The 23142-nt window shown below is 36.9% G+C and overlaps 1 protein-coding gene across 1 annotated transcript; it reads left to right on the plus strand.

Annotated features, from left to right (window-relative positions):
* The first annotated feature begins 14220 nt into the window (after positions 1-14220).
* LOC149890714 (uncharacterized) lies at positions 14221-15435 on the plus strand. The gene has a single exon (XM_090081955.1). It carries the CDS (start codon positions 14221-14223, stop codon positions 15433-15435), a length of 1215 nt encoding a protein of 404 aa, XP_089938081.1.
* Positions 15436-23142: the final 7707 nt, after the last annotated feature.

Raw genomic sequence — 23142 nt, forward strand, 5'->3', positions numbered from 1 at the left:
TCTAAAAAGCGATATGCCAAAAGATATTCGTGATATGAATATAATTGCTCAGCATTTCACTACTTCATTTGAAAAGAAAAATAGAAAATGGATAATTGCGTGGAAATGGAATGACAAACCAGAAAATCTGGTGAATAAAGTTGCTGAATATACTATTCCTATCGGCATTAAACACAATTTTGAAAAAGAAATTAAAAGGTGGATAGAGAAAAAATGGCTGCAAATGTGCGAAGCGAAAAAACACGGTCCATTAAAAGGTTTTGTTCCACTTATGGCAGTGGTGCGGCAAAACAAATGCAAAGTGCGAAAAAAATGGAAAGTGTGTTCTGTTGACAAAGGTTTTGTTAAACACGTTTGGGATTTAGCCTAAACGTTGCGCCCGTCATAATGAAAGCGGTGTTGAACAAAGTTCTATCGCAAGACGAAAAGATTTGGAAATGAACATCATCATAGATTGATGATATTCTTGTAAATGAAGACATTCTATCAGTTGCAGTGTACTTGTAAATGTACGGACGGTTCGTGTGTCCGAAGGAGATAGAGTTCAAGGGTTACAAGTTGGAATTGAAAATAAGAAGTTATTTTGGAAGAGAGACAACAATTTTGGTGAAGTTCCAAGTTCATTAAAAAGGGGAAAAATCTTCTCTTTATGCGGAAAAATGACAGGGAATCTTCCAGTTTGTGGTTAGTTCCGTGTAGCTTCGTCATTTGTTAAAAGAATTTTGTTGAAAAAATGTTGAACGATATGGTAAAAAGAACACCTAACAACGATTCTGCTAAATAAGTTTGGAATGTTTATGGCAAGGAGGCAACAGTGTGGGTGGATGCTAGTTTACTAGCGCGAGGTGTGAGTGTCGCAGTTGATGGCAATATAATCGAAGACGCTAGTTGGTTAGGAAAATATGGTGCTACACATGTAGACATGTCGGAACTTGATGAAGTAATCAAGGGACTAAATATGAGTTTCAATTTGAAGATGAATATCTCGCATATTTGCACTGATTCAAAAGCAGTATTTCGTTGGGTCACCGATACACTGACTGGAAAAACCATTTTGAAGACAAAAGCTTTAAACGAAATGCTGATTAGAAGACGGCTTTAGATTATCAAAAATATTGTGGACGAATACAAGCTTAGATTGGATATTAAACTTGCACCTTCGGAATCTAACTTAGCCGATGCACTTACTCGAGTGACTGGTAGTTGGTTGAAAGTGGTCGATTAGCCTACTGAACTTGCTGCGGATAGAACAATTAGTGATTCTCTATTCCCCAAAGAAATAAATCATCTTCATAGGTCCACAGGACATTATGGTGAGAAGAGAACATTGTGTCTTGTTCGTAAAACTGACCCATCAGTAAGCAGGGAAGAAGTCAGACTAGTGGTTGAAAAATGTGTATTCTGCCAATCAATTGATCCCAGTTCAATAAAGTGGCCGAAAGGGAAGATCAAAGTAAAAGGGACCTGGGAACAGCTTGTTATGGATATAACTCATTATGAGGGGCAACACTATCTTACCCTAAATGACTGTGGGCCTTCACCATATGCAATATGGTGCCATCCTAAAGACCAAACTAGTGCATGTTTCATTCAGGAATTAAACGCAATCTTTCTTGAACGAGGCGGTCCAAACGAAACTTTTACGGATAATGATACATCATTTCAAAGCACATTGTTTTCACAGTTTATGAACTAATGGAACGTTAAACTTCGCTTCAGGTGCGCTTACGTTCTTTCAGGGAATGGAATTGCAGAATGATGCAATCGAACAGTCAAAAGAACGGCGATGAAATCTCCGTGCAGCTTACTTGAGGCAGTTTATTGGTACAACATCAGCCCAAAAGATTGTTGTAAGTCTTCTACCGCACATAATATAAATATATAGCATATAACTAAATTATATCAATACGAAATTAGAGTAAGTGGAATTGACGACAATAAAAACACACATGATCCTTATAAGATCACAAACAAGTTTAAATTTGGCGATAAAGCAGGGGTAAAGCCCCCGGATAAGCGATGCGACTCTCAATACAAGATTGGAAGAATTACAGAGATTATCTCGTAGCAAATGGTAGAAGTGGACAAAGTGTGCCGACATATACACGACCGAAGACACATAAGAGTTGACAACGAATCGAATGAGAATCTAGAAGATGATGAAGAACTGTACGTTGACAAACCAGACGCAAATGTTGCAAAAAAGGAAGGCACCTGAGCGTTATAGTCCGTGAAGTGAAGTGGCCGTTATGACCGAGAGAGAGTGTAATTATAGCACTAATTGTAAATAATTGTGTGTGCAAAAAGATATGTGATTATAGCGTTACTTGTAAATAACTGTATACCTAAGAAGATATGTGTGAATGTCAATGGAATTAATTTGTATACCCAGATAACACACTAGCATAGGCCCGGTATCGGCGAGACGTCTGCATTTTATCGGCTACAGATGTAATTTTTATGTATTTATGATATGCGGCTGTTCATCGTCAGGACGTAAACAAAAACGTAAAAATGACATTGGTAATTTACCTTATTATGATGAATAAGCTTATGAATAGCCGATCAGGAACTGTCCGGAAAAAATACAACTTAGTTATATATGACATGTATAAAATATATTCTATATTAAGGTATACTAATAAAGGTATACTTGATATAGAATCAATCAAATAAGAAAACAATAACAATATCATTATAATAAATAGTTGTAACTATATAACATATTTAATATAAATTGTTTGTTATATAAAGTATTATACGATGACAAAACTGTATGATTATTATTTACTTCTATTTTCGTCATTTATGTATTAGTTTTTAAAACTGTAGACATGGCAAAAAAAAGTTTATAATATAAACTTTAAGTAAAAATAAGTAAAATTTATATAAAACAGCTATATTATATTACTTAAGCGATTACTAACTTTAAAAAGAATTCTGTGATACTAATTACTTGGTTAAAAGAACTAAACACAAAAATATTGTAAAAGCATACACACTTATATTTATGTTTAATTCAAAAGTTAGTAAAAATACATTCAAACAAAATATCTAAAATTAGCATAAGTTGATATATATGTATGTGTGTGCATGTGTGTGTGTATGTTATATATATATATATATATATATATATATATATATATATATATATATATATATATATATATATATATATATATATATATATATATATATATATATATATATATATAAGTTAAGGATGTCATGTTTTGAAGAAGTATAAAAATAATGATGTTATTTGTATACCGAAGATGTCTAAAGTGTCCTTGTTTTGTAGTGACCGATGGAATGATAAAATTGAATTAAAGCAAAATAAATTTCTTATTGAATTAAAAAATGGATGAAATAAATGAGTTTAGTATTTATGAGATTCTTAGTGGTGAAGATTTAGGTTTTTGTTATGAAAAATCTTCAAAATTTCTTAAACTAGAGAAGAACATTCGAAAGCTTCCAAGATCTGTTAAAGATGCCTTTATGGAGATGATTCATATGCTACCATTTGAAGAAGTTTTTTAAAGATTGAAATCTGCTATTGCTTCTCATCAATCTATTGAAATTCGAAGGCGTTTTAATAGTGGTAGGATAAAGCCTCGTTCAGTAAAGGGAATTTATCGTGAATATAATGAGGATATTGTTAAGAATACGAGAGCATGTTACAAAATGAGTAAAATAAAAGAAGAATGATTTAAAATTTCTTTTCTTCTTAAAAAAAAATGTTTATAGCGAGAACAAAGCGTGCAGGTGAAGTGAAACCGTTGTTTGATCTTTTGTTCAAAAATATGAGGATGGTGTGTTTGCGAATAAGTAAAGAAGGGATTAGTGTGCGAACAAAAACAACAATAAATTTAATGTTTGAGGTGGATCTTTTTGCAGATCGTTTTGATGAGTACGTGTTTGAATTTGAGGAATCGTTGCATGTGGGTGTTGAGAGTTATGTGAGCAAGGTATTTAAAACGGTTAAAATGGGTAGCGAGTTGACTTTGTCGATTTTGAGTGCGGGAAGTTTAGAAATCGCCGTGAAATCTTTAGACCAGTGCGTATTATATTAAGGTGGCGACGGAAAGCGTTCAAAACGTGAGTTTGAGTGAGCGCTATTCTTTTTGGTCGAAGAGAAGAGTTTCGGCTAGTAGGTTTAGTGAAATGTGTAAGATGATAAAGCCGACATCGGAATTTAGAGTGTTTTTAGAGAAAGGGATGTTGATATTTTCAATGGAGACAAGCGGTGTTTTTAGTGAGAGTTTTAAGTTTGGAGAAGAGAGTGATGATAAGAAATTTGATTTAGTGCGTAAGTCTGATCAGCTGTATCGGGTTTCAAAAATCGTTTCTTTTTCGAGCGTGTTGGATGTGTATGTGGGAGAGACGTTAATGATTTCGTCTGAAGGAGAAATAGGAATGATAAAGGTGTATTTTCTATGATCCCAAGGAAATCTTTTATTTTGGATAAAAAATTTTCATTCATGCGTTCATTACAAAATGGAGCCTAAAATGGGTATGCTATTGAAGGGTGAATTGGGACCGAGAAGTAAACCAAGACCGGAGAATTGTTCTTCTTCTCCAGAGCCAATACGATCGTATGCTTTTTTATTTTTAGAATTTTTAATGTAAAGACCATCACCTTGAGTATTTCCAGCCCAATGGTTTAGGTATATACCGGATCCTAATCTGGATATTTTTAGTCCTTTTCCGTCTTTTCTTAAGTAAACTATTCCGCGTCCAGCGATTTTGTCGACCATGGCAGAACCGGCAGAGGCTCCAACACCAGAGAGCAGTCCAGTGGCAAGAGCAGGGACGACTTTTGTGGCGATGGTACTTCCGATCATTCCTAATAAAGGTAAAAGGGCACCGATGAATCCTCCTTCCACTTTTGCGTTGTGCATGAGTTGTTTTTTGCTGAGTTTAAGCGTGACACCTTTTCCAGCTTCGTAGGCTTTTCTAATTTGGTTGAGTTGCGTGCTAGTGACAGCAAGAACATGTTCGCCGTTCAAGTCTTGATGAGTGAGTTTTATGCTGGTTGCAGTTTTGTCATGCAACGCTTTTTTAATTTTGTCAGCTTGTCCTTTTGAAATGTTGAGTTTGATCTTTTGATATATTTTTAATAGAAAAGGAAATTTTTTTTCGTGTTACCGACTGAAAGCGCTTCCGGAGAAAAGATCGTGTAGAGTGGATGAGATTTTTTCTCTGATGTGGTATCTAACAATGATGTCTTCTCCTCTAAAATCGATCAAGTGATCATCTTGATCAACAATTTGTGTTTCCATTCTTGAAATTTTGCTGACAACGATGGGAAGGTAAATCAAGTGAAAAGGTTTTTCAACAATTTTGGTTCCGGGTTCAACTTGTGGGTAAAAGGAGTAAATGTCGTTTGTTGTTCTTCCGTCTAAATAAGACGAGCCGATAATGTCGTTGGTGACTCGAATGACTGCAGTTTCTTCAATTCTCAAGATGTTTTCAGACTCGTAAGTGTCGATGACGCTTGTGACTTTATTAGGATCAACAGGGTCTTCTTTTTTTTCGACGTAGGTGTATTCGTTTCTATCGTTTCCAAGGAGCGAACCTATGCTGTTATTGACGTTGAAATCAATCCAGTATTGTTGCTGTAGGCTTTCCAAATTTTAATACGGCTTTTAACGAAGACTCGTTTGCTGTAATGGTGACTCCGTCTACTCTGTACAAGTTTCCTGTTTGTTTTTGCATTTCATTTTGAAGGTACTCGTTGAGCTGGTTGATATCGTAGGATCCTTCTTGAATCTAGATGGTGTAACTGTTCGATCCAGCGTTTGGGCTGTATCTGAAAACGTTATTTTTAGAGGTGTGATGTTGGGGTAGCTTCTATAGGTTTCGAGTCCTACAAGAGCCATTTCGTACTGTTTGTTCAAATCCAGCTCGATAGGTCTTTCAAAGTATGTTTTGATGGAGCTGTTTGATACAGTGGGAAGATCTGTTTTAGATTTAGCAAGCAAATAAAATCCAGACATGTTTTTTATACGTTTGGAAAATAAAAATCGTCCAATCCGCTTCGGTATTTTCCATTATCTTTTTCAGAGGAGAGATCAATGACGGCAAATCCACGATGTTTAGACCAGCAATCTCTACAAAACTTTCTAAATTCTTTTATGTCCATATCACATGAGGCGTGTCTTTTATAAATTTCACCAACAGTTCCATCGTCTTGAGGAAATAGACAAATAAAATTGGCATTGGTTCTAAAAGCATGTCCGTCAAGATCGAAAAAATTTTGAGCAAGGTAAAACATGTCGACGTTGGAGTGCGTTCCTTGGGTGTAATATTTTTCACACATGCTTTGCTTTTCTCCTTTTAAATCGTCAAAGATCGTCAAATTGTTTTTTGTTCGATCAAGTTCGGAAGGGTCAGTAACGTCTTCTTCACTTTCGAAAAAATGACACTCTACGTCTGTGTCCCATTCTTTGAAACCATGGAAAGAATTTTTAGATCCTTTGAAACCGTGGAAAGAATTTTTAGAAATTTCTTTAATGACTTCATAAGGATCCACCTTTTTAGATTTTTTTAGAGCGATGAACAATTGGAAAATGAGTTCTTTTGGAAGGTTATTTTCAAAGGCTTTTTTGAGTATTTTGTATTCAGGTTGGAAAAGGGATTTACCAAAGACTTGCAAGTGGTTATAATCCAGCCATCCAGGTCTTAATAACAAGTTTAACATCAATGTTGTTTTTCCACAGCCAGATTTTCCAACGATGAGTCCTCGAATGTCTCTTGGAAAGAAGTTGTTATGATTTCTTGTGCTTTCTTTATCATATGACAAATCAACAATGTCCATTTTTATGTTAAAAAAATATTTTTCTTGTATTAAAAATGTACTGCGTTAAATGCAAAAGGAAAACTGAAACCATTCACTTGAAAAAGGAGATGACAAAAAACAATAGGTTTATGTTGAAAGGAACGTGCGACTCTTGCGGAACGACCAAATGCCAGTTTATTGCTAAAGAAACAAAAGGAGGTGATTTGGTAGAGTCAATCAATAAGCTGTCGAGCAAAATCAAGCTCCCATGGGCAAAATTTCCAGGAGAAATGCACATTCCTGGAATGAACTTTGCAGGGCCTGGAACCAATTTGGATAAGAGGTTGACTTCTACGGACACGTATCAAGATTGGAGCAAGCCGGTAGACAGAGTGGACAATGCAGCATACCACCATGATTTGGCGTATAAATATTTCAATGACCAACAAAACACGAATGTGGCAGATCAGATGATGCTTGAAGAAATGAACTCCATTCCCAATCCCACTCAAAGAGAGATCAACGAAAGAAAGCTCATTACTCCTGTGATTAAAGCCAAAGCTAAATTTGGATTGGGTGTAAGATCTGAAAGATCTAAAAAATCGAAGAATTTAAAAAAAATAACTATGAAATGATATTCAGAATTGAAAAAATCGTTCGCAAAACAAAGACCAGATTGTTAGTCAAATGGAAAGGATATCCGTTTAATTCGTGGGTGGACAATAAAGAGTTGATCCGTATGCTTTCGAGCGACATTGATCATTTACTTACCGAAATTAATTTTCAAGTCCATTAAAAAATGAGCAAGCGATGTAATCGGGTTTTGTCTTTATAGATGAGTACCTTAAGACAGAGGATTACGAGGAGTCGTATTATTATTCTCCTTATGAAGAAAAGTACCATTACAAGATTTACAGTTTCGAAAATGATTTGGATTTCACCATTATTCGTCGATGTGAAGAATTTGAGTTGAAAATAAAGTGTGGAGGGATTCGTTTTGAAAAAAATGGCATGCGGCTGGAGGATATGTTTGACTATGCTAGAAGAAAAATAAATAAAGTCAAGAAGCAAGTCAAAGTGTCGGATCCAAAAAGGATCTAAAAAAAATTTCTTTTCCATTAAAAAAGATGAATTTCGTGACGATTGAGAATTTTGACGAGAGCAAATTAATAGCTGGGGAGATTTACGCAGCCACAAGGCCCATTCAGTACCAAAAGATTCCTTTGTATTACGAGTATGACTATGGAAAAGGTCCTTTTATTTTAAGAACCCCCATTTTGTATTCTTTGGGTGTGTTTGAGTGTTTTGATCCAAAGACAAAAGAGCTGATTGGATATTCTATGTCTTTTGTTGCTCATGACGATAAAAAGGGATCAGAAGAAGAAAAGTTTATGGAGGTGACTGAAAAAATAACAAAATTTCTTCGCGAGCAAGTCATTCTTAAGACAGCCTTGTTGAAAAAAGGAGGAAGAACAAAAAAGATCATGGCTGAGGATTTATCCATTTTTAAGAAAAAGTCAGAAAGTTCATCTTCCATTTTTTTCGGAAAGATGTATAGAAAAGAAAAGAACATCACTTCTTTATTTAGTAAAAGGGAGAACAAAAAGATGGTTAAAGCTGATCCATTGGAGTATGTTCGTCAAAGGTGCTTTGCTATTGCGTCTTTGAGAATTGAAGGTGTTTTCATTGGATCGCAGGTAGAGTCGATTCAAGTCAAGCTTCCAGAAGTCTTCGTCACTAAAAATGCTCCTGTTTTGGTTCAAAGCATTATGAGCGATTTGGATTTAGGTGAAATGGAATCTGATGAAGAAAAATAAAATGATTTAAAGAAATTCTTTTTTCATATAAAATGAATATCGTAAAAATTTTAATTGAATACGGAGCCGATGTTAACGCTCGAGATATTAACGGTCAAACGCCTTTACATTTGGCAGCTAAAAACGGTGATCTCAAAGCTGTTGAATTGCTGTTGCAAAACGGAGCCGATGTTAACGCGCGAGATGAAAAAAATCGGAAACCGTTGAATTTGGCATTTCGAAGACATATTAGCGAAGTTATAAAATTTTTAATTGAAAACGGGGCTGTCATATAGATTCTTTGGATCCGTGGAAATCATAAATGATTTTTAAATTTTTACACGAATTTAAAAACGATCAACGTTGAAGGAGTAAATTTACCCAACGAGGCTTTGACCAACTTTCAATTGATAGAGTATGTTAAAAAGCTTAAAATAAGAAACTTTTGAGGAGTTTTTGTAAGAGACGAGTTACCGAAAAAACCGAGAAGAAAAGAATGTGGCATTGTGAATACGGGAGACTCTGACACTGGAGGATTTCATTGGGTGTGCTGGTACAAAGACGGCGATAAGAAATACAGCTTTGATTCTTATGCTCAACCTCCTCTTGTCGAACTGATCCAATATCTGAAGAGCCCCGTTTATTACAACAGCGAAAGAGTGCAGTTTGGTAATACCTCTTATTGTGGTCACTTGTGTCTTTACGTCTTGAAAAAATGGGATGAAGGAAACAACTTTCAAAGCATTATTAACACCTTGTGATGATTTCCATGGATTCGTAAGCGAATCTAAAGCCAAAAATAAAATCTGAGGCATATAAAAATGATTGGTAGATCAGAATTGGGTCGTTATTTATACAACCCTTATTCAACCTCTCTTTCAGGCGAACTGTATGTCAGGACAGATGGAAACAGCACCATCATTGCAGATTTGGATTTTAACTCTCACAAAATCATTAACCTGGCAGAACCGACCACTTCGCACGATGCTGCCACCAAAAATTATGTGGACACACATGGTGGAGGGACTACTGTGGGAACCGCGGACTTGGATTTGAATTTTCACAAAGCGATCAACTTGAACGAGCCGACCAATCTTCACGACGCTGCCACAAAAAGTTACGTCGACGTCAGCTCAAGCATGCGCGTCAAAACAGACGGAACGAGCACCATCACTGCTGACATGGACCTAAACTCCAATAAGCTGATCAATGTGAAAGATCCAACAGCTTTAAAAGACGCAGCGACAAAAGAGTATGTGGACACCAAAGTGGCATACAACAATATCTTTTACACAGACATCAACATGACTCAACACAAATTGACCAATTTATCAGAACCCACTTCAGCTTCAGATTCAGCCACCAAAAATTACGTGGACACGCATGCCGGTGGAACATCAGTGGGAACCTCCGACTTGGATTTGAACTCGCACAAACTGATCAATGTGCTCGATCCAACAAACGCGCAAGACGCTGCGACAAAAAGTTACGTCGACTTGTTGTTGCAAAAATCGAGTTTGACCAGTGTCGTTCCAGGATCCAGTTTCACCAGTTTGGGGTTTAAGTCTCAAACGATCGCAGCGTTAACCACTTCTCCTGTGTTTGCGTTTTCCGGAAAATCTGGAGTGTTGAGAAGGCTGTGGCTGGCTTTATACAGCACCTCTGGCACAAATATTCCTGGTCAAGTTTTTATTCGAATCTTTACAGACGGAGAAATCAATGTGGGGAATTATGCAGAAACAACGGAAGGAATTGGAGTGGACGCTACCGGTCTTGCCACCGATTTGCTTTTTTCACCATTGGGAGGAGCTTTTTACGCCAACTCTTTGTAGGGATGCAACATGTTTAACACCACTTCCTTGGGAGGATACTTGACGTTGGACATGCCTTTCAGAAACGACGTCTCCATTCAACTGGTGAACAAAAATGCCACAGCCATCACTTACTGGATTCAACCGTTCATTTCCACTCTTGCTTCCATTCCTGCTACCATTCCTCTTTTCAAACTTTACTGCAAATCGTTCCGATATTTAGACACAACATATGGCAGCGAATATGTTTTGATGAACACCAACGGGAAAGGAAACGGTGTCTTTCTCAAATACATCAGAGTGCACATCATCGGCGCTTCTGGAAACTGGTGGGAATCCAGAGTCAGAATGTACGACGGAAATTTGCCTCCTGGAAACGGCACCGTTCTCACTCCTTGGACTCCTTACAACATCAACAATTACACCTACTTTCCTGGTTACGACGGTGACAGCACATGCTTCTTTTCCTCATCTGGATTGGAAGATTTTTACTTGTCCTCGTGGAACGGAGCAAACATATCCTCGTTCAACAACAAATCGACGGGACTTCTTTACCAATCCACCGCCTCCATCGGATCCACCACCACCATTTCGTTTTACAGAAATTTTGGAGAGGCAGATTCCATGCCCAGCGTCGCATCCGGAAGAAGGCTCTTCGTCACGCTCAACTCCGGCGACACGCAAGTCGGTCAATCCGGAAGCTTTTACCTTCTTCTCGGACAAGTGTTTTATTACGCATAAAATTATGCTATTTATGTGGGTCTGAAAGACCTAAAAGCGTACGCCTAAGTTGAACCATGAAAAAATATTATGGATCTAAATAAATTTCAACACAAATGAAAATGTCTGAGGATTCAAAGAATATAAAAAGGATCATAAAAACCTGTGATAATCTTTTGCAAATAGCAGAAATGAAAAAGTATTTTCATGAAAGTAAAAAAGAAGAGGAGAGAAAGATTGAGAAAAAAGTTTCCTTTACTGTTAAAAAGATGAGAAGAATTATTTGTATTGATGAGAATAAGTTGAAAGGCACCGTTTATTTTAACGATCATTTGGATCATCCTCCTAGACGGCTTTGTCGTCGTTCCAGATGTGAAACATTTGCTCAAAGAGAAATTAAATTAAGCCGTTTATCCAAACAGACGATTGTTTTTATGTTCGGGATTAAAGTGGATAAAGGTTTTGCTTTGGTGAATTTAAGACATGAGCTAAATTTAAAGCTGAATTATTTCAGTCACTTTTTGCTTTTTTCAGAGTCTGTAGAGAACGTCTTCATGGAAATTTATAACAGAAGTGACAAGGACGTTGTGATTAAAAAGGGAGAGAGTCTTTGCATCGTGAATTTCTTTTAGATCCATGGAAATCACAAGTGAAGAAAATTTTTTATTTCTCCTTAATAAAAAATGGATATCAACAGTTATAAAGAAATATACCCCACTCTTCCAACGGCTCCAGTGGATGATGGACATGTTTACCGTCTTCAAAAAATAAGCGAGATCCAAAAAGAGATTGACAACGAGAGGAAAAAGAGAGTTCATCTCAGCAAAAAGTACCATCGCGTTTTCAGGATCATTTCGAATGTGGACAATACGATGCAGGGATTGTGCATAGCATTGGGTGCGACTGGAATAGGGCTTTTGTCTACGATTATTGCAAGTCCAGCAGCGATTGCGTGTGAAGGGGTGGCTATTGGAATGGGTTTTTTATCGATTGTTGGAGGTCAAGTGAACAAAAGAATGGCTTTGAAAGCGGAAAAGCACGAAAAGATAAAAGTGCTGGCAGAGTCAAAATTGAACACGATCAGCGAGCACATTTCCAAAGCGTTGATGGATAATAAAATAAGCGATTCAGAGTTTCAGTTGATTCTTGGCGAGCTTCAAAAGTTTAAGACCATGACGGAGGAAATACGAACAAAAACTAAAAACGGAATAGATGAATTGGCTAAAGAGAACTTGATCCAAAAAGGCCGAGAAGACGCTATTAAAGCGTTCAACAATTTTTATAAGAAAGGGATCTAAAAATAATTTCTATCGTATTTTAAAAACCATGCCTTTTTTTAAAATACAAGACCCAAACAAAAGAGATGAAATTGTGAGAGAGATTAATGAGAGAAGAAAGAGGATTTATCAGAACAGCATCAACGACAACATTTTAGATGCAAATTTTCAGACGGATGTGGGAAAGCTGTTTAAACCTCTTATTCAAAGCAACGAAAAGACGCTCAAAAAGATAAAATCCGAGGTTAAATCCGAGGTTAAAAACGAGGTTAAAAACGAGGAGGTTAAACCCGAAGTTAAAAGCGAGGCAGAGCAGTATTTAGAATCATCTATTTTTCCTGAGGACGACCAATTTATAAAAAGTTTGTTTGATCTGGACACAAGAGCAAAATTTAAAAGAAGCTTTAATAACAAGTTTGAATTGAGCAAAAGCGATGGTCAATATACGATTGGAAAAATGGGAGTGATGTTTGAATGCAACGATATTATTGTTGGAGGCGAAAAGTATGAAGGAACAAAAGGTCTTTGGGATCTCATGACCAATCCAAACGTTTCAAAGAATGTGACAGCAGAAGATGTGGCTAATTACTCGAAAATTTTAGTAGAGAGTGAGGCTGTAAAGTCGGATGCGAGACACAACAAGCCCAGAGCTTCAGAGATTGAAAAATACAATCAATTCATCATCCCAATTGAAAATGAGCTGAGATCTCACAAGACTGAAAGTAGAGAAGACCCTATTTCGGCTCCTACTAGTTACGATCTTCAAATGCTTGATCAAAATCTTGCTGAAAAAGAAAAAAAGCGTGCTGAAGAAGAAAAAAAGCGTGCTGAAGAAGAAAAAAAGCGTGCTGAAGAAGAAAAAAAGCGTGCTGAAGAAGAAAAAAAGCGTGCTGAAGAAGAAAAAAAGCGTGCTGAAGAAGAAAGGAAAGAAAAAAAGAAACAGTTAAAAAAGGATTATCTAAAAGCCATGGAGATTCTTGAAAAAGAGAAAGATAAGATGAGTATTGATCGATACAATATTATTAATTTTCACATGGAACAAAAATACAAGAATAAGAAAAAAGGTTTAGGAGTGATCATTCTTCCTAGCGATCCGAATGCGTTGGTGGAAAAGCTTGAATTGAGCGTGGCTGCTTGTCGTGCTGGGAATACGGGATCGAGAAATGAAGCTGTGAGCATTTGCGATGAGCTGTTGAGGCAAAAATTGATTAATAAAAACCAGTACAAACCGATAATGAAGTCCATCGAGGTGTGAAGGATCCAAATAATTTTTTTTCTCGTATTTAAAAAATGATCATTTACAGAAACAGATATGTTAAGAAACACGTTGTTGGAGGAAGTGGAATCATGGACACGTTGCGTCATTTTTTAAAAAGAGCAGCAGCATCGGGCGCGTCAAGAGCAGCGTCTAATTTGGCTGGCAAGATTGCAAAAAGCGAGTTGGGAAGAGAGGCGATTACAGCCGCAAAATCTGCAGGGAGAGAGTTGACTTCTTCGGCGATTGCTACAGCGAAAGATGTGGCCATTGACCAAGGCAAAAAGGCGCTAGAAAAGGTGTATGCCAAGACTGGATCTAAAAAGGTTGCTCTTACTCAAAAAAGCAAAGACATTATTTCCGGAATGGTCGGGCCGTCAGCTCCAAAGGTGAGCAGCGATTATTCCTCTCTTGGAGGGTCTCTGTCCATGAAAAACGCCATCCGAATCCAAGACCTGGTAAAAATGTCCACGGATTCAAAGAATCTAAAACTGGGAAGAGGACTGAAGATCGCATAAAATTCGAAGATTTCCCACGGATCCAAAGGATCTTGAAAATTTTTTTTCTTTGGTATAGAAAAATGGCAAATTCAGATGTTTTAGAGATTACAGAAGAAATCATCATTGATGAAGATATTGAGAGATATGAATTTCACGAATATGAACCGGTTAGCACCAATTTAAACACGTCCGGTGAGATAAGAATCGACATTGAGCAGCAAGATTTGTTCACGCGTCCCTGTGATGCTTACCTTTTGGTGGAAGGAAGACTGACAAAAGCAGACGGTACTTCCTATGCGGATGCGGATGTGGTTACTCTTGTTAACAACGGCATCATGCACCTGTTCAGTCAGATTTCTTATCAGTTGTCGAATCAAGAGATTGAGACTATATACAGTCCAGGTCAAGCCACTACCTTGCTGGGTTTCCTGAAATATCCTGTAGAGTTCCAAGTGTCGGAAGGAATGAATCAGCTGTGGCAAAGAGATAGCACTGCCCTTGCCGATCTTGTAAACAATAGTGGTTTTACCGCAAGACAGGATTTCATCATTAAGCAGCCTGCTGATAAAGGCACCTTTTCATTCTGCATTCCTTTGAAGCACATTTTTGGTTTATGTGAAGATTACGAAAAAGTTCTTTACGGATTCAAGCACACGATAACCCTTGTAAGGAAGAGCGACGTTGATGCGATTTTTAAGAGCGCTGAAACAGCCGCAGGAAAAGTAACCTTGAGCAAACTGTCTTTGTTTATGCCTCATGTCACTCCCTCTGTTATGGCAAACAATCGTCTTTACAAACTCAACGAGTCCAAAGTGGACGTTCCGTTGACGTTTAGATCCAGACAGTGCGACACCATTTCCGTGCCAGTGTCCAATACGTTCAGTTGGAGGTTAAGTGCTAGATCAGCCAGTGAACGTCCGAGGTACATCATTGTTGGATTTCAGACCAATAAAGACGGCAGTCAAGATCTAAACCCTTCCGTGTTTAACCACTGCGATTTGAAAAACATGTATGTGACCTTAAACAGCGAAAGGTATCCTGCTGTGGATTACGACTCGGCCTTTACAAACAACAAATTTTCAAGGGCTTACAGAGACGCATGCAAGTTTGACAACAAGATTTTTGGAATCAGCTTAATTGTCGCCCAACCGAATATAACAGCGCTGAACTACAGACACATTTGTCCTATTTTCGTTTTTGACGTGAGCAAGCAGGCTGAGAGGTTAAAATCGACCGTGTTGGACAAGCTGCTCAGAATCAAATCCGACGGAAACAAAATGAACGTTGTGTATTAAGTGTCTCAGATTAAGAAAAAAATAAATCCTTAATAAAAGGATGATTTATACGAAAAAGGATTTGAAAAATTTACTTATCGAAAATGGCGTTTCCAAAACGTCGAAAAGCAAAATGGGTTTGACGATGATTGCGCTGGAGAACCATCTGATCGACAAAAATGCGATGATGGAGGATGTCAAGCCGATAGATTCCAAATACGAAAGGCTTCGTTTGATCCGAAACAATCCCGTGGCTGTAAAAATGACGCACGCTGAAACAGGAGAAGTGATCGAATACGGCTCTCTTTACAAAGCGATGAAAGAGACGGGACACGGCAACAATTATTTTGAGAAGCGAAACGGAAAAATAGATGAAAAAGGAATTAAGATTGAGATCATTAAATAAAATGACGTTTCACCCGTTTTTTCTGGAGTGTAGCCAAAGAGAGCCTGATGCAAAAAAGAAAAGACAGCTCGAGGCTCTTGCGTTCAAGGTTGTCCCGTTCAAAATTCCTGAAATGTACAGCGATGAAAAAAGAGACGAGCTTTACGCGATGTTGTGGGAAGAAAAAGAGGATGACTTTTCGCGGATGGAGAAAAAAATCAAAGAGCACAACAGAGAGTGGGTTCATTTGAAAAAGCAAGAAAAGCTGAGAGCGATCGACAAATACGTTCTTGCATTGGACTGTGATTGGGAAGAAAAGAAAAAAATATCTGCAAAACTGAAATGGACACGATGCTTCAAAAATACGAATATTTTCCATTTGCTGAAAAAAAATTGAATTCGAGTAAGATCATTGACAGCGATTAAAAAAGATGGGTAATAATCAAAGCAAATGTGTTGTTGTTGAGAATCGCTTTACAAAAGAAGAAATTTTAACAGCTCTTGATGAAAACTCTGAGTTGTCTTCAAATCCGGTTTTTTGTAAATTTCAAAGAAGCGTTCGAAAGCTTCCAAAGCCGGACCGACTTCATTTAAAAGAAATAGCTGGAGACATATCGACTGAACTATTAAATAAAGTTATGAAAAGTTGTCGGAAATTTAATAGCGGTAATTGTCTTTATTATAAAGACGTAGTACAATATTATCTTGACAGGGTGAAACCAGTATGCTTTAAGCTTAACGTTAATTAAGATGATTTGCAGCGATTAAAAAAGATGTTTGAAGAAGATGATTCGTCAGATGATGAGGCTGAAGAAATGGGAAGATTGCTGGAAAGAGAGTTAATTGCAGAAGAGTGGGAAAAATCTGATTGCGCTCCTGCTGCTTAGTTTCTTCGAATCCGTGGTGACAATGTCGCATTAGTTTCTTCGAATCCGTGGTGACAATGTCGCATTAGTTTCTTTGAATTTTTGATTCTTTTGAAGAATTAAAAAAAAGTTTGCTGAAAAAAATTGAATTCGAGTTAAATAATTGACAGCGATTAAAAAAGATGGGTAATATAAATGGAAAATACGTAACCGGTCCCTCTGGTGAGCAACTTTGGGAAAGTAAATATGGATTTAGTTTACCTTATGGATTTGACTCTTTCGGAAAAAGGGTTTTGATCCGAACTGATGAGTCTGGACATCAGTATATCGTTCGTGTTAATGACTTGGGACATCAGTATGTGGAAATGCTAAATGGTCATGTTAGCGCCATCACTGTTTTTGAAGAGCCGGGAGATACAGTTGAATTTGACGAAAATGGTAAAAAGTACATCTTATTCAACGATGGCGTTATTGAGTATATGATGGATGAATATGGTCATCGCCATTATATAAACGATGACGGAAGAAGGCTTGTCATTAAATATGGGGATGATGGTATTCCATATGCTGTTGTCATGAACGCATCAGGAGATCAGATTATTATTAATGTGTATAGTTTATATGTGGATGATGATGGTGAAAGAATTTCCATTGAATACAGAGATGGTAATCATTATCTTGCCAGTTTTAAAGAACCATCAGAGATGGAAAGTTCTTTCGATTCGAAGGTGCATCTGAAAAAAAAAAAAAAAAAGACTGATGAAAACAAAAATACATATTGAGTTTAGAAAAATAAAAAGACAGGGAATTCCTCATATGAAGTTGGAAGGATTAATGAAATATTTTACTATGCTATCTGAAAAAATGATAAGCCAGCTTGATGAAAGAAGTTTTGAAGAAGTTAGTAAAGATTTTCAAACAAAGCTGGATGAATTTAAAATAGAAATAAAAGAACGGTTTTAAAAGATGGGAAATCTTTTTTAATTCTTTTTAAAGAATTAAAAATTCGAAGAATTTCCAGTGATTCGAAGAATCTGAAAAAAATTGAATTAAGAAGAATAAAATCTTTCAGTAATAAAAATGCATTACACAAAAAAGGAATTGAAAGAGTTGTTGAGGGAAAATGGTGTTAACAAAACATCAAACAATTTGTTGGCTTTGACACTGATCGCGTATGAAAACAATTTGCTCGATAAAGAAGAATTGATGAAAAAAGTGAAAGAAAGAAAACCTGTGGGAAGACCGAGAACACGTGAACCAAAAGAGAAAAAGCCTATCGATCCTAAATGGGCAAGACTTGTTGAAATTAGAAAACATCCTCTCATTTATAAAATAACTCATGTGGAAACGGGTAAGGTGACTGAATACAAGTCTCATTACCAATTAAGAAAAGAAACGGGTCACTACTGGAAATACTTTGACAATAAACATGGTTATCAAATAAAAGTCGTAACGTGATTTTAATTTTGCTGAAAATTAAAATTTTTGATCACGGCAGAAATTGAAATGGCTTAAAGATTTTTTTCTCCTTTATAAAATGAATATGATGACTGTGAAAAATCTAAAAGAGATGGCTAATGACAGAGGTGTCAAAGGCATCTCAAGAATGAGAAAAGCTGAGCTCATTAAAGCTATACAAAATACAAAACCCATCATTGGGTATGGTCCTGCTCCTCAACATGTTGCTCGTAGACGCACGACTGAGGCGAGACCTTTGCCTGCTCCGAGACCGATTCCTGCTCCTCGTCCCGTTTCCAATGACTTGATTTCATTCGGACCTGCTCGCTTGCAAAATCGAGTGACAAGAACTGAACCATCCATCCTTGACACACCTGTTGTTGATTCAACAAACGTTATTGCACCTAGACCGGTTCCTGCTCCTAGGCCTGGTTGGCTTTCAAGAATTGCAACGACTGTCTACAACGGTTTCAACAAAATAAATGCTCTCGTTGATCCATTCATTCCGAATAAGGTGAAAAATGCAGTGAGCAGCGTGAGAAATGGAGTTGAAGAAACAATCCATTCTCTCAAAGGTCTTGTATTTAGCGCTCCAAAACCTGCAAAGATAAAGTTTAATATGACTAAGCATTCAGCAGAGCGTTCAACCAGACTGTTTTCTTATGAGCCATCTTCTCGATGTCAAGATATTGTTTCTTTTTTCAACTTGGTGAGAGAGTCTGCTATTCAAACCATGGAAGGAGAAAGAAACACAAAGGTAAGAATTATCTTAACCTGTGAAATGACTCGTGTAAGCATCTTAACAGGTGAGGAAACTACTCAGACAGCTAACTTTTCATCCAATGCGAAAAGATTATTAGAGGGTGATGATGTGCGAACGTTAATGACCGAAATGGAAGAAAAAATCTTGGAACGTAGCGCCAATTACAACAAGATGGGATCTAATTGCGTCTTGTCCAAGATTATAAGAATGGCTTTGTTGATTATGAACCTTTCAAGGGCTCTTCTTACATGGAGCTACCTCTAAAGTTGAAAAACAAAAAAGCCATCACCAACATGGAAAACAACGACAATGAATGCTTCAAGTGGTGTGTCACCAGAGCTCTTAACATGAAAGCTATGCATAATTCAAGAATTGATGAAGACTTGGTTTTAAAATCCAAAGAGCTCAATTTTAAAGGAATGGAATTTCCTGTAAAGGTGACTGATGTCGAAAAGTTTGAGAAAAATAATCTGGATATTAGTGTGAACGTCTTTCACTATGAAATGAATAAACCTCAACCTATGCGAATATCCAAATTTCATGATGGAAAGCACTGTGTTGGTTTGCTGTATATTTCAAACAAAGACAACAGCCATTAATGTCTCATTAACAATTTCAGTCGGTTTGCTGGCTCCTCAACAACAAAAGGAAAAAGAAAACTTCATTTTTGCAGAAATTGCATGCATGGCTACGACCTTGAAGAAAAGCTTAAAATCCACAGAGAATACTGCTATGAGAACGCTCCAATGAGAATTGATCTTCCTAAAGAAGGGTCAACCCTTGAGTTTAAAAACTACAACAATAGTATGAGAGTTCCGTACTGTGTCTATGCCGACTTTGAAAGTTTCATCAAACCCATCGATGACAACACTGAATATGATAGTAAAGAATCGTACACCAAACAATACCAAAAGCATGTTCCAGGCTCCTTCTGTTATTACATCGTAGGACCTGATGGTTTTAAAAGTAAATCTGAGTACACAGCCAAAAGCGATGAGGACGACGTAGGTAAAAAGTTTGTCACCAGTCTTGAAGCTGACTTTATAAAGATTTGTGACGATAGTTATTCGTTAAAACAACAATGGGAAAACAAGAAACACAAGACTGATGAGGATGAAAGAAGTTTGAAGCTGCAACCGAGTACCACATTTGCAAAAAGGATCTTAACGGTGATAAAGTATGGGATCACTGTCATTTGACTGGAAAGTACCGTGGTGCTGCTCACAATGCCTGCAATAAAAAATATCGAATTCCAAAATTTATTCCCGTTGTCTTCCATAACTTGTCTGGATATGACAGCCATTTGTTCATCAAGAGATTAGGCGGAAAAAACGGAAAACTCAATTGCATACCCAACAGCGAAGAAAAATACATCAGCTTCTCTAAAAGCATCAAAGTGAGAGATTCGAGTGATAAGAAAGGCAAACCGAAAAAAGTGTATAGAGATTTGAGGTTCGTTGACAGCTTTAGGTTCATGGCAAGCTCGTTAGAAGATTTGACTGACAACCTTGTTAAAGATTTGTGTGAGGAGTGCTCCAAATTAGACCCTAAAACATGCAAAAAGGACTGTCTTGATAAGAAAGGAAAAAAATGCAAATGCAAAGCCAATTGTAAAGATTGCGCTTTTAGAAAATTAAAAAAAGGAGACATCATGTGCAAACATCTAAACTCATTCTACAGCGGAGAACAAAGAGATTTGCTACTAAGAAAAGGCGTTTACCCCTATGAATGGGTGGACTCGATTGAAAAATTCTCTGAAACTCAATTGCCGCCCAAAGAAGCCTTTTATTCCAGACTAGACAATAAGCACATCAGCGATGAAGACTACGCGCATGCGCAAAACGTTTGGAACGTATTTAGATGCAAAACCTTTAGAGATTACCACGAGCTATACAACAAGTCCGACGTGCTGAATCTTGCCGATGTCTTTGAAAATTTCAGAGACACTTGCATAGAATATTATGTTCTTGACCCTCTTTGGTATTACACCTCTCCTGGTTTGGCTTGGGACGCTATGTTAAAAGAAACTAAAATTAAATTGGATTTGATAACCGATATTGATATGCTCAACATGATCCAAAGAGGAATACGCGGTGGAATCTGCATGATCTCAAAACGACTTGGCACTGCTAATAACAAATACATGCCAGACTATGACCCTTCAATACCATCAACATTTATTCAATACTTGGACGCTAACAATTTCTATGGATGGGCCATGAGCAAAGCTCTTCCTGTTAGAGGATTCAAATGGATGGATAAAGATAAACTCAACAATTGGAAATCGATGCCATGCTTTCTCGAAGTTGACTTGAGCTATCCTGAAGAGCTTCACGATTTACACAACGATTACCTTTTGACTCCTGAAAGATTAACCATTGGAAAAGTAGCCAAGCTGGTTCCCAATTTAAACAATAAAGAAAAATATGTCGTTCACCATGAAAACTTAAAACTCTATGAACGACTTGGTCTTGTCATCACCAAAATTCATCGTGGAATCACCTTTGAGGAAGAACCTTTTATGAAATCATACATTGATGGCAACACCCAAAAGAGAAAAGACGCTAAAAACGAATTTGAGAAGGATTTTTTCAATTTTATGAACAACTCCGTCTTTGGAAAAACCATGGAGAATATTCTAAAGCACGTTGATATTAAACTTGTAACTACAAGAAAAGAAGTCTTGAAATTGTCCAAAAATCCTCGTTATGATCGAAACACCATTTTTGATGAAAAACTAGTAGCGATTCATATGAAGAAAACACAAGTCACTTACGACAAACCCGTTTACTTGGGAATGAGCATCCTCGACATTAGTAAGACTCTCATGTTTGAGCACCACTATGACTACATGAAACCAAAATACGGTGATCGCGTAAAACTTCTCATGACCGATACCGACTCGCTCATTTATGAAATTGAAACAGATGATTTCTATAAAGACATTGCTGATGATGTACTTGAAAAATTTGACACGAGCGAATTTCCAAAAGACCATCCTGCTATTCAAAACGTTGGCTTCAAAGTAGACTTAAATAAAAAGATTATTGGCAAGTTCAAAGATGAGACCGGTGGTAAACAAATCACACAATTTGTCGGGCTTAGACCCAAGCTCTACTCTTATTACATCCCTGAAGAAAATGAAGAGCACAAAAAATGCAAAGGGGTTAAAAAGAACGTGGTTAAAAATCACCTCACTCATCAAGACTACTACGACTGCTTGAAGGGTAAACAAGAAAAGCTTGCGACCATGAACGTTTTCCGATCCCATCATCATGACGTCTACACTGAAGAAATTAACAAAGTCGCACTCAGCGCTAACGACGACAAAAGACACATCTTAGATGACGGAATTCACACACTTGCCATCGGTCACTACAAAACAAGGACACTTTAGACATCTTCGGTATACAAATAACATCATTATTTTTATACTTCTTCAAAACATGACATCCTTAACTACAAAAACACGTTCACTCACGCATCAATCTTTGCATCCTTAAGTATGGAAAAGTATCAATGGCTCAGAACCCGCATTTGCCTATATATTATATATATATATATATATATATATCCAATTGTGGAATTTTTTTTTTAGATATTTCGTATTATGCATTTTTTGCTTCATTTGTTGCAGGTTTTGCACAAACTTCATCCCTAGAAGAATAAACAAACATAAAAATGGGAACTATATCAAAACTTTACAAATATTACAAAATCTTCCACATTTATCCCTGGCAACTCTTTCTTGGTCTCCTCTCGCCTTTTACGACCTCCACCTCTATCAGATGAAACACGCAGCCATTTTTTTATTGCTGAGCGTTTTTGGCTTCCTTTGTCACGCACAGAATCTGTATAGTATATTAATATACTATAAACCCTTTGTGTTTGCAAAGCATTTGAAGTATACTATATCAATATTAATTTCATTTCAAAAAATACTTACAAGATTAATAACCTGTCACAAATCAGCATATGAAATTATATATGCCACTGCTTTACAACTTATACTGAGGAAATTTTTCTTTTTCATATATTCTATTACTTTTTATATCAATACTGCTTAAAACACAAACTGCAGCTAAAAGACCATAAATAAATTCCATAAAATTTTACCCTAAAATTAACAAATGTTGTGAAAGTGGAAACTTTAGGACTAATTGCCATTGTTTTTTTTACAATAGCATTTATAAAACTGTGATGTAATGGTTTGTATATCTAAAAAGACCACAAGTCAGTGGTGCAAGCACTTTAAA

Source organism: Hydra viridissima, unplaced genomic scaffold, assembly GCF_058129835.1.
Source record: "Hydra viridissima isolate aposymbiotic clone 2 unplaced genomic scaffold, HvirCarnegie_v1 scaffold_3, whole genome shotgun sequence".
Lineage (NCBI taxonomy): Eukaryota > Metazoa > Cnidaria > Hydrozoa > Anthoathecata > Hydridae > Hydra > Hydra viridissima.